The sequence below is a fragment of the Cyprinus carpio genome, chromosome A11 (genome assembly GCF_018340385.1).
Source record: "Cyprinus carpio isolate SPL01 chromosome A11, ASM1834038v1, whole genome shotgun sequence".
Lineage (NCBI taxonomy): Eukaryota > Metazoa > Chordata > Actinopteri > Cypriniformes > Cyprinidae > Cyprinus > Cyprinus carpio.
Window position 1 is genome coordinate 22,199,712 of NC_056582.1, and position 12,698 is coordinate 22,212,409.

At 39.8% G+C, this 12,698-nt stretch overlaps 1 protein-coding gene across 15 annotated transcripts in view; it reads left to right on the plus strand.

The window, feature by feature from the left end:
- Window positions 1-67: 67 nt before the first annotated feature.
- LOC109098356 (calmodulin-binding transcription activator 1-like) overlaps window positions 68-12,698 on the plus strand; it is a 285,375-nt gene continuing 272,744 nt past the window's right edge. For 11 of the 15 annotated variants that reach the window (XM_042766802.1, XM_042766804.1, XM_042766809.1 and 8 more), the window contains exons 1-2: window positions 68-189; window positions 3,808-3,909. In XM_042766802.1, coding sequence (XP_042622736.1) covers window positions 165-189; window positions 3,808-3,909 — 127 coding nt within the window. In that variant the 5' untranslated portion in view covers window positions 68-164. Of the gene's footprint in view, window positions 190-322; window positions 1,007-3,763; window positions 3,910-12,698 lie in introns of those variants that run through there. The other 4 variants (XM_042766810.1, XM_042766807.1, XM_042766811.1 and 1 more) reach the window with 4 other exon arrangements.

Consider the following 12,698-nt stretch of genomic DNA (forward strand, 5'->3'; position numbering starts at 1 on the left):
ACCATTGTCATTTATTGCACTTTGCGGCCAATAGCTAACGCGTATTCACGCACGCGTCTCCCGCCTCTCGCCCCCTCCTCTAGCCGCGTCCTCGCCGTGAACGCGCGTGGTACCCCCCCGGTCGCGAGGAGGAGGAGGAGGAGGATGTGGCGCGCGGAGGGGAAATGGCTGCCGAAAACAAGCCGGAAGGTAAGAGAGAAATAACAAGATTATTATTTTTCATGTCGCAGCTTTATCAGCGTTGAGCTCCAGATGATGAAGGTCAGGATAGAGATGCGCGGCGGAGAAAGTCAGTGACATTTTCGCTCAGCTTGTGTTTGTCACGAAATGGCAAAAAAGCTGAAGCGCTGATGGGATTAGCCATCTCTGAGACAGCTATTAAAATAACGGGAACGGAGTTAGGTAATCACGGGTTACGTTCATTACGCGACTCCTTTCATCTCAAAGCACAGAGATTTTTCAGAGTCACACGCATCCAAGTCAAGCCGAGCCTCAGCCTTCGTTAGATGAAGAGAAACATGTTTTTATTTTTTTTTTCTTGTAACGCGCACATGAGCGCATCAGACGAAATGAACGCGTGAAATGACTCGCGCTGGGTTTAGAGTGGGATTCCTCCACACCGCATCCACGCTCCCTGTGGGCTGACAAACAAGCGAGCTCCGTGAAGTCAAACGCGGTCAACTACTTCATTTTTCTTTCGTATTGAACAGGGCGACGCTTTTAACTCCGAAAGCGATAAATGCAGATTTATGGTGATGCTCTAGAACGTGATTGATTTCTTTCCACCCCCACCAGAACCCCCCTTACAGTGACTGAACCCACCGACAGCTGCTCGATATGCTTCAGTCTTGTGTGAAATATTTTCCCAGAACGGTGACTGTTTGGTCGCTGCTGTTTTGAAGCTGTCAGCAGTTATTTTCTTAGATAATAACATATTTTTTAAACTGGATTGGAACGGACACTGGGAAAATTGAAGCGGAATTTTAATGAGGCAGCAAAATGAAAGGTACGTTTCTCCTCCGCTAAAAGCGAGGCTCGGTAACTAAAACCAAGTTCATGCTCTCGCTATTCGCATTGTATGTAATCACAACTTATTTTTTTCTATCTATATGGTCGTAATTTAAAGTTCACTTTCTTTACATCAACGGAGTGCGCCATGTAGATCATTCTTTGAGGATGCTTTTAATGTTTACATTACGTCTTAATGAAATTCCTTCAGACTAAAATATATGTTTTTTAAAAATTTAATATAACGGATTTGACGGAAGACGTAAATAATTCAGATCACATTTAAGATTCACAAGATGATCCCTCGCTTTGAAAATTTTCTGTTTACTTTGATCCATTTTGGGAAACGTAATTTTTATAGGGACCAGATGAGGTGTCAGACATTAGTTTGATTCTGTAGCATCCTGGGTAGAAAATGCTGATTGTTCATTAATGTTGGAAAATTAGGTCTTGAATAGCTTAAAATAACAACCGTGAGTTTGTCAACATTTAATTATTTATTCAACTATTTTTTTCCCCTTCTAAATCAAGACAGTCAAACAAGTTTTGGTCTTAAACAGCCACAGGGTGGTGCTATTGAGCTGTACAAATCAATACCCCCCCCAACCCCCCTAACACACACACTTACACACACACTTACACACATTGGAACTTAGAGTGATAACTAAGCTTGCCTATTGAAGAATTCCATCAAAGTGACGAAGTTGCCCTCTTTGATTTGGTAGAGCTTACAGAGTGTCTGTTTTGGACAGTAGTGTGCACATGTGTTGTTCTCTAGTGAACTTTAGAATTGTCTTCTAGAAAAAATTAATTACACACTACTTCGGAGCTATAGGCTTTAGCACGGTTGTTTTTCCCGGTTGTTGGTGGATCTTCATTTTTGCTATTGCTGAGAGATGACCTGGCCAGAAAAAGGTATTGCCTTTCTTTGTTTCATCATGCATATTTATCTATGTAAGTCTAGTCAGGTAACGCTTTGCTCTTGCTCTACTTCTTAGAAGGAAAAATGTGTCATAATGGAATGTAAGTTTGGGGACAGAAGGATTCTAGGCTATTTTTACCCATTTGAGCTGCCACAGAACAGGAGAAAACATTGCCTCTTTTGACCTGTACGGCCTAAAACTGTGTCACGCATTTGTATCTGACAGTCTTTGCTCTTGCCAGCTTCCTGGATCACTTCTATTCTCTTCCTCCACACAGGAAGCATATCCTCCAGTGGCTCTTGCCAACACAATAATGGCAGCTTATATACAAGGATGTGCACCTCTCACTACCCCATCAGCTTTTAGATGTTTTGAAAGTCATGTTGTGGAATATTTTTTTTTGGCTAGAAAGTGCATGAGGATCTCTTTCTCCATCTTTCTCCATGGATCTTTTTTTTTATTTTACTCACATACATGCTTTAACTCACCTGTATTGTGCCAAGAACCTCAGGCTGTTCAAGCTCAATTGTACATATTTGGTTGCTCATCAAATGTCAGTTTATCAGGAAGTTGTGTTTCACTGTGTGGTTTTGCTTAAAAGTAAGCTTCTGGGGTTTTCTGATCTGTTTGGCGATGCATTAAAAAAATACAACTGATACTACTGGCTCCTCCAGACAAATTGGGTTGTGTATAATTTATCTAGTCTCTCTGATGTTTTGCCTGACTAAATTAGCACAGTAAGCTGAGTTTTTTTGTTGCTGTGTCACCCGATTTTACTCTTTCTATCTGAAGAAGTTTCTTTTGACTTGATAGACCCTTTCTAAATTATTGATTGTATGGAATGATTAGTCAACTAGAAGGAGAGGACACAATGTGTCTAGTTTACCAGTGCTTCCATTACTAAATCCTTGGCCATCACTGTTAAAGAGTCAATTTCAAAATGAACAGCTATGTTTACCAATGTTTAGGTGACAACAGAGGGAAATTAAAGTGTTGGATGGTTTAGCTCTTCAGATTTTGGTTCCAGTAATTTGCATGTGTTTTATGTCTCCCTGTATGTGTTGCGTAAAGTGCCAGAATTTGCTGTTTGCTTAAAGGGATAGTTCACCAAAAAAAAAAAAAAATAATAATTTACACACCCTCATGGCGTTCTAAATGTGACTTGCTTTCATCTGTGGAACATTTAAAAAAGACATTTTGAAAAATGTCTGAAACTGAGTTTTTTTTTTCCCCTATAATGAAAATAAATCAATGGTAACAAAAATATTTGGTTACCAACATTTTTCAAAAATATATTTAATAGTATGAGAAACAGTTTGGACTGACATGAGGCTGGGTAAATTATGACAATATACAATTTTAGATGAACTATCCATTTAATGAGCAGCAGGTTTATTCTTAGTTTCATTCTAATGTTGTGCATCCATGCTCAAAAGCACTTTTTTTTTCCTGCCAAGTGCATTTAAGAATCCAGTAAGCCACAGAAATTAGTAGAACCACATCATGGTATGATTCAACGTGTAGATTTAGCTCCTCGCCAGCCTAGTTGATTGCACACCTACGTACATCTTGTATGCAATACATGGATGCTGGAAAATCTCCTATAGATTCACAGATGCAAGTGTGATGACAGCTATTTTTCTTGTACTTAAAATAAACCCAAAATTACCTTTTGACTTCTAGTGCATTAACCTATCAGTCGGAGCAGGGCAAAACTTTAGCGCAACGTCACAATCATAATGTGCCGGGATCATTCAGAAGGCGAGAATAAAAGCATTTAATGACCTCTGCATGAATACAATTTAGAGGACTTTGTATTTTTGTACCCACAGACCCTCTCCCCTCACTGTTCCCTCCCCCACTGTGTCCCCTGTAGGACTGAAGAAAATACGTAATCCGGATCGAATGTACAGAACCGCCGTCGGTTACACCGGCCATGTTCCTCCTAAGAGTGTCAGCGATGACACAGACAACAACAGTAAGAGAGCTGGCTTCCTTTTCCACTGCATCCCTCAAAACATGACAATGTTATGAAGTGCTGTTCATCTTCTCTGCCCATTCGTTTACATACTGTATAACCTCATTCTCGCAGCTGGTATAGTTCATCAAGAGTGTTTTTATAGTATTACCAGAGCCCAAACCAGAGAAAGATCAAATTATTACGACTCTCTAGAGCATATGATCTAAAACCTTGCTTTCAGCTCAATAATGGTTGTTTTCCTGGTGTGTTTACCAGGTTCAAGAGCTTAGCAAATTCTATCAAAGCAATTTGTAATAAGCCAGCGTTCAGCTAGCAGGTGACTTTTAGCGCAGGGAGTCGGGAGGGAGATGCCGTTCTTGATAGATCAGCTTAAAAAAGGCCAGCGTCTCATTTTCATTCAGCTCCATTACAGATGATGTTTATTCATGCATGGCCATGCTGCTCCGGAACGAGCAGCATATTTTTGGAAGCAGCAGCTCGTTGTCATGGCTAATCAATGCACGGCGCTCTTTGAGCAGAGCCCAGGCGTTGGCCTGCGTGGGTGGGGATGAGGGTGTGTTCACCTCCTGATTCCCCATTGGAGGGTTCTTGTTGTGCTTCTCTCTCTCTCCAGTCATTCTCAGTGATTTCACTAAGTGATCAAGGCTATTTCGAAGAGACACTCACTTAATGAAGACACTCCGACATGGACACTAAGTGGCAGAAGTTCTGCTGCCCAGTTGTAGCAGGCTAACAGCATGATTAGCTGCTGGAGGGATATACGTCTCAGCCATGTCTAGTCATGTTAGTGGTTTAACAGCAGAAAGTTTTGGGCTTAAGTCACTCTTTGGTAATCCTTTGATTAGGCCACATGTTGATTTTCAAATGAAATGGACCACTGGTTCTTATTACGCAGGAGCAAACGTTGCTTGTGAGCCTTGAATCCCTGGACATATCGGAATGTGAGGATAAAAGGAGATCCAGTTCAGACAGCCCTCTTCATGGACCCCATTTCAGCCTGATTCTTTTGCTTTGTTGAGCCAAGAAAAGCTTTGCGAACCAACCTAAACAGAAGGAATCCTGGTCTGCCGTTCCTCTCCACCCCCCCATATTATAACACCTAATGTCAAATGTAGCCTCTACAACCCCAACATAGAAGAAACCTCACATTAACCAAACCAACTTAACCCATACTCAGAATATGTGACGTGACATTCAGCCAAGTATGGTGACCCATACTCAGAATTAGTGCTCTGCATTTAACCCATCCGAAGTGCACACACACAGAGCAGTGAACACACACACACACACACTGTGAACACACACCCGGAGCAGTGGGCAGCCATATGCTGCGGCGCCCGGGGAGCAGTTGGGGGTTCAGTGCCTTGCTCAAGGGCACCTAAGTCATGGTATTGAGGGTGGAGAGAGCGCTGTACATTCACTCCCCCCACCCACAATTCCTGCCGGCCCGAGACTCGAACTCACAACCCTTCGATTGGGAGTCCGACTCTCTAACCATTAGGCCACGACTTATAACATAGCACATCATCCAGTCTATCCTCAGATGAACTACACCCACTTATTAAGGCAGCCACATTGCACATCATCCAGTCTCTTTAGAATATGTGTAGATGTGCTGGGTTTTTTTCTTTTAGGCCTAGCCTATGTGTGTTCAGTTCATGAGTGTTGTGGTACCACATGAATTTGCAGTTTTTTTTTCATGCTGTTGCATATTTTCTAGGACAAGAGTCACTAGACAAGAAGCAGTTAGCCTCTGGAGACCCAGGGAGAATCATCCCCTGACTTCAATGGAAGGATGACAGTGCATTAATTTTCTTTCTTGTCACAAACGCAGTATCCCGTATCTTCAGTGTTTTATAAGCCAAGGCTTTATTTAAAATAAAATTTTAAAAAACACCCTAGCAATTAAGAGAGAAGTTGCTGCCGTACAGATCTTTTAAATTGGCCAAGATAAAATTTAATTGAGATCCTGCAAATAATGAGAGGTTTTGTTCTTGTTGCAGAGATGCAAACAGTTGACTGAACTGCTCAACCAAAGAAGAGAGCAGAGAGAGATTCTGGTCTCCTGGGATGCCCAGACACGAAAGTGAGGTTATCGCAGAATCAGCCTCCTGTCTTGGAGGAGTTTGAACTCTTTGCTTTTGTAACATCTCTCGCTATCAAAACAGTTGGTGGTAATTGTGCCAAGCGCTAGCGTGACGGGCGTCCGGTGACGCTTCACTTGGCCGAGGCTTATGTCACTCTTCATAAGAATCATGCCTCATCTGTGCGTGCCAGTGCACATTTGCTTTACTCGTCTTAGGGAGTAAGTTACAACCAAGGTCCTTTTAGGTCCAGCTGGTTTAAATGAAGCTGACCTTCTTGTTAATGAAGACCTGTGACAAAATCGCACCTAGATTGTAAGGGGGTTGTTTAATCCCATCTCTCACTTTCTGCAAGTTTTTGGCTTCGGTACTCACACTGTGTAAATGGCTTTCGTGTACCGTGTTGTTATTAACACAAAGATGGGGTTATTATGAGTCATCTAAAGACTCAGACATTCAGCACATGATTCAAACAAGGAGCTATAGAAGAGCGTAGTGATGATAATATATATGATAACTGTGATGATGGAGAGGGGTGGGGAGGGAGCTTGGGCAGGTCAGAAAAGAGGACCAAATTGTTTGCTAGAACTCTAAAGTACATTTTGTATGCATAGCTCAACTCTTTATCCATTTGTATTCATACACTCATTTGCATGATTGAGTCCATGTGTATTTGGGCATTCTCATATCCTCTGTCTTGTTTATGTCTCTGAACGCCTTTCGTTAGTCAGTGTTGCATGGATTTGCATGTTGGTTTTATGCATCCAGGTGTAAGACAATGGTTCAAGCTGGTGTTTGCCTATTTGTTTGCTGTTTATAGGACCCGCTTGTGTTTTATAATTCATGTCAGAAGCATATGTTTTGTTATCACTTCATTTATAATATGCCTCAGAATGGTAGCATGTTGGAGTGTATTATACATATTTGCATATTATCAAGAGAATATGTATATTGCGTTTCTGTAGATGGCTCAGTAATTTTTAAATCAAAGATGTATTGTATTATTGTAACCTATTGTATGTCAATCTTGTGCAAAGTCAGTGACTAAATATAGATGGGAATATAATACTGATTAGGCATTTGAAATAAACATTGAATAAATATCAGTTAGCTCTATAAAGTTCAGTAGAACATTTTTCTGATTATTTTAAGAACCAGATTCACAAAACATTTTTTTTTCAAAATACTAATTCCAGATTATTTCATTATTTTCTTGCTTTCTAATTTAAGAACATTATTACAAGATACATTATATGATTTTTAAAGAAAATGACAGAAAGTGAAGAAAATTCAGTTTTCATTTAATTCCCTTAAGAATTTTTGTGACTACATCCCTTGGACTTTTGGCAGAGAAATGAATGAACAAACATAAAACGACAAGCGTGAGTAGATGCAACTTTCCAAACTCCATCAAAACATGGAGAGGTGACATTAATTCAGCTTTTTAATGTGTAAAAAGCACAGAGAAGCTTTGCATTTTTAGAATCTCCGCTCTATAAACAATCTTCATTAGCCAAATGCCAGATAGCTATCTGGCGAATGATCTATTGAATGGCGCAGATGTTGCCGCTGATGGTGCTGAAGGCCCCGAGCCAGTGAAGGAGCTGTAGTATTAAGCAGAACAATAAAGCAATCACTGCTTTGATTGGTATTGATCTTGGTGAGGGAGGGGCGAGTGAAATTGAAACTGACCAGTTGGACCCAGATCCCATTTAAATCAGAAAAGGTGGTAAAACAGCTTGCCAAATGATGTCATGGCTCTGGCTGGACACAAGCTTCCTTTAATGGCTTTAGGACGGCACATTATTCTCTGTTAAGAGGAAATGTGAATCATTGTCAGACCGTTTCCCTGTGGGGGGAAAATAGATCTGTCATCCTCCCTTTCGTTCTTCTGTCCTCATCTTCTTTATGTCCACTGTAGCTTTTATGATGAGGATCATGATCACACAATCATCCTGTCAAAATGCTTTATATGAGTGTGATTAGTTGTGATTAAGCATTGCATACAATGTGGTCCAGAGTTGATCAGAATTCAGTCAACATCATCCTTGGTGCTAGTGAAACACTAATCACGGAGAAAAAAGGGAAAGTGAGTAAAGAAAAGGTGTCTTATCATTGTGGCACAAAAGCAAGAGGACACTATCGATTTGAGATCTGTTTTTGTCAGCCCTCTTTTTTCCATCATAAAACAAGCTTTGCTCCTTTCTCTGAAGTGATGCTTGTTCAGGCTGCCATGACAGATACAGTAAAACAGCTCTTCACTGCCAGGCCTTTAAAGATGAGCCGTTAAACCCCAGATTAGCACCAAGATTCACATGTTTTTCTTGCTCAAAGGAGTTCGAGGAAGGGGAGGACCGGTGCTGGAGGTCACGGTAGCCCTCCTTCTCAACTTTTCCTCAGATTCGCTGAAGAATCTCTCCAGGCCTCCTGCTTTAAAGCATTCACACTGCAGACTCTCTCTAGATGAGGTCTGGCTCTGAGCTCTGTGACCTTGAGGCGCTTCAGTAGATGCTAAATCAATTTGACTGACATCGTCCAACCCTTTAAGTCATTGCTAATTCAATAGAAATTTTATTGCATACAGAAAAAGATCTCACCTCTCATACACACAGCAGAATGTGACGTTTTATCTGCTGGTGGATTTATTAACTACAGTTGGTCTGAGGTGGATGTAGCCCGAAGGAGTCTAGAGCTGTTTTTGGGAGGTCAAAGAGTCAGAAAGGGATGCTCTTGGTTAGGGCTGGGCGGTACATAGAATAGGATTGCAATTAATTTAGCTGAAGATATGAAACTAGGGAATATTTTAATAATGTTATGTTACTTTTTAGTAAGCCAATTTCAAATCCTTTTTCAATGGAGATAGACCGCTGCTTTCAGACACTTCCATGGGTTTATGTGTGAGTGCTCTGTAAAAGGCATCAAATGTTTCTTTTGGCCAATCAGATGTATTTAAGTTAGCCATCAGTGCATCTAGGGAGCATTACTCAATATTGAGTTTTCCTTCATCAGACACAATGTAAATAGAGAGTCATTTCACGGTATGGACAACTATATGGATTATAATGGGTGTTTTTGCAAAAGTGCAGGGCTCAGTCAGTGAAGTCGTGCTGAAGTGATTGACAGCTTCAGTGATTATGAAGGAAGCTCTCTTTGCTCGCTTTGTAACTCATCCGCAATTTGAATAAAAGTTTTATTTCTCATGCTACTACGTAGCTACACTGCAAAGTTTCTGGATTGACAACTGTATTTAAATGCAGGACTGAATCTGAAAATGCAGTTATTGACAGTAATAGCAACTTGGTGGTACAATAAATCTGTATGTAAAAATAGATCTGTGCCTTATGTCTTGCAAACTAATAGACTTTTTGTAGGATGCAACTTTTTGACTGCTTTTTGTATTATTTTCACATTTTTATATTGGTACCTTGTAAAAAGCAGTAAATGGTCTGTAATATTGTTTAACCTAGGGCTGGATGATATGGCCAAAAAAAAATTATCATGAGGTAATTATTCATAACAGTTGATATTGATAATTATCACAATAAATTTAACATTTTTATTTTATTTTAAGTTTAAATGCAGATTTTTGCTTCTAAGTGAAATTTGTAGAAATAGTTTTATTAAAATTAATCATTGGTCTACCATAGTAGTGTACATTTTAAGACATTTAAAACCACACATATAGCACATCAATACCATGGTAAAAATGTAACTGTGGTTTCTAGGTAGGCCTAGTTGTAAGAAAAACTGTAATCTAAATCCATTTAGTATAAATGCACACAATAGCTTAATCACAAAAAAATCTGTAATTATTTGCAATAATTCCTTTAATACATTTAAAGGGGTCATATGATGCGATTTAAATTTTTCCTTTCTCTTTGGAGTGTTAAAAGCTCTTGGTGCATAAAGAAGATCTGTAAAGTTGCAAAGACTAAAGTCTCAAATCCAAAGAGATATTCTTTATAAAAGTTAAGACTTGTCCACGCCCCCCTAAAACGCCTCATTTAAACACGCCCCCACATCTCTACGTCACTGTGTGGGAAGATCTGCAAAACACCACCCAAATGTTCACGCAAAGAAAGAAGGTGTACCTTTTATTTTCACTGTTAATGTTACTAAAGTAAACCCATGGTAAAGGATGGTGATCTGGAGCCTTCTGACTGCATTGTTGCACACAGAGTTTCTACTGTTTGTCAGCGCTGTTTCATCTGGCTTTAAACAAGATTAAATCACAGAGTCATTTGTGTTCTTTGCTGAATTCAAATGCTTCACACTGGATCTCACAGAGCTGTTTAGTGGTTGTGTGACCAAGACTTATCAGAGAGTAAGCACATCTGCTCTTGTTAGCTCGTGCTGCGCTGCCGTTTGAGCCAAGTGGATAAATGGTCTGTGTGGAGCGGTTCAAATGAGTAGCGCTGTTTCTTTATATCAAACTTTTATAGAATTCTTGGTATTGTATAATTGAAGCTAATTCTATCACAATAATTGTTGTTTTTATTTTATCACCTAGCCCTAGTTTAAACGGTTAATTTTGCAGAAAAAAAAATTATGCACTTTGTAACAGCAGCTGTTCTATCCAGATCTATACAAATAACCTTACGTTTTTGAGAGCAAATACAAAAATATTGAATATTGCCAAAATTTGAGATCGTCCACCCCATTCTTTTTGCGATCTGAGCATGTATCTGTGTTGTTTTTTGTCTTCCTATTTGTGTTGTGTTTGACCAGACACTGTGGGTGTGACTCTCCAATGCCTGAATATTCACCTTTCGTCCCATGGAAATTAGCATATAGATAACTATACCACTGATTTCCATGCAGGGCACAAGTCCCTAGAGAGAGATGTGGAGGAGGCTTGTAGTGTGGAGGTTGGAATGCCAGCTTGGTAAAAGACCATGTCAACCCCGCTGCATTCTCCTTTCTTATGCTGCCTTTCATATAAAAGCCTTTCCTACTTTCACTTGAAAGTCAAAAGACTTCCCTCTTTCCCAGACTGTCCTCAACTCATGTGGTGAATAAAGCAGCTGAGGGAAGACCACTTGAAGAAAAGTTTACCAGCGCTACTGATGAATTAACATGCAGTCCCATCCTTCTCCCTGTCTGCTTGGAACTACTGTGCAATGAGCCCTTATTTCTGTCACATTAATTTTGTTTGAAAAAAATGGAGGAAAAAAGCTCAAATTTCCCCAGATACCCCCTTAATATCTGTACTGGGAGCTGTAAATGTTGCTTTTCCTAGCATTTTTCAGTCTTTATTATACAAAGTTTTATAATTAACTTACACCTCGTCTCACTAGAGGATTTGACTTTCTCCCCATTTTATTATATATATATATATATATATATATATATATATATATATATATATATATATATATATATATATATATATATGGCTAAAAACAAACAAGAAAAACATCAGTTGACAAGTAGAATCTATAGTGTGCTGGTTTGCAATTCGTGTTTTTTTTATCATTTCTTTTTTTTATTATTATAATCTAAAGTTTCATTTGAGATGCTCACGGCTATGAGATTTGATTTTCTGGAACATTTCTTACGAGCCAGATTGGGGTCCTTGGTGAAACATCTCTGTAATATGACAGATGGGCCAAAATCGATCCATTAACAGAGGCGAAACGAGTGACGTAATTGATCTCCATAACATTTACTCCTTTAGCTGTTTGTTGTCTTTGCAATCACCCTTATTCGTTGTACAGGAAAAGCCCTAGATTTGCGTCCATTCAAGCTAGTTTTTCTTGAATCTCTCCTTATATCAGGATAGCTTAACTGGTTTCCTCCAAAGCCCACATTCTCCAAAATGGGATCAAAAAGTCATGGCAGACACTCCAGCAGCCCTTGTGCAGGCTCGTTTCTGCCGTATGATGAGGTAGAGAGAAAATCAAATCTGTAAATGTCACCCTCTCCTTATTTAGACAGGCTCCAAATTTGCCTTCTGAAGCAGATTTGCTGCTCTCAGAGCATTTGTCATTGCACCATTCTTAATTTGAAGAGTTTCTTAAGGAGCATTGGAAACGTACCCCCCGCCATGATCTGAGACAAAACAGTTTACTACAGGTGAAATGGCATTCCGTGGAAAAGACAGTCTACAAATAAACAAATGCAAACTGAAAATGCCCGTTAGAGCTGCAATTTTAATGGAAAATAGACAGCTTTCATTTAAAAGTGACATTGGGCTGGTGAGCTGTGGAAAGTTTTTGTGTCCATTCCTTTACACTTTTTACACTGCAGTGGCAAGCTCCATCTGTTTCGAGAACAGCCAGTGTACGTGCACACAATAGATGCTTACAGAGTCATTAAAGAAGGCATATATGCGGTAATCCTCAGAGGGAACATACAGGAGGACGGACATTCTCTCTGCTTGCCTTGGGTGAACAGAAATGTGGCTTTGCGGATTTAGAAGTACAGATCTAATTTTGCACAGTTAGCCCATTTTGCCATTTAGATCCGTCCGCTCAATTAAAACACATTATTACACAGCTCTGTGGAATACTTGATTCTGATTGGTCAGTTGTGACATTCCGAGGTATGTTATTCCCAGATAACAACCGCCAAATTGAATAACACACCGCTCATCCAGGTACTACGAGTTATCTTGACCGGTACTACTTATATGCTTAACGAGTCACTCCGCTAACGTTGACTGTCTGGCACCATCTTGTGCCTGAAAACACTTAACCACAG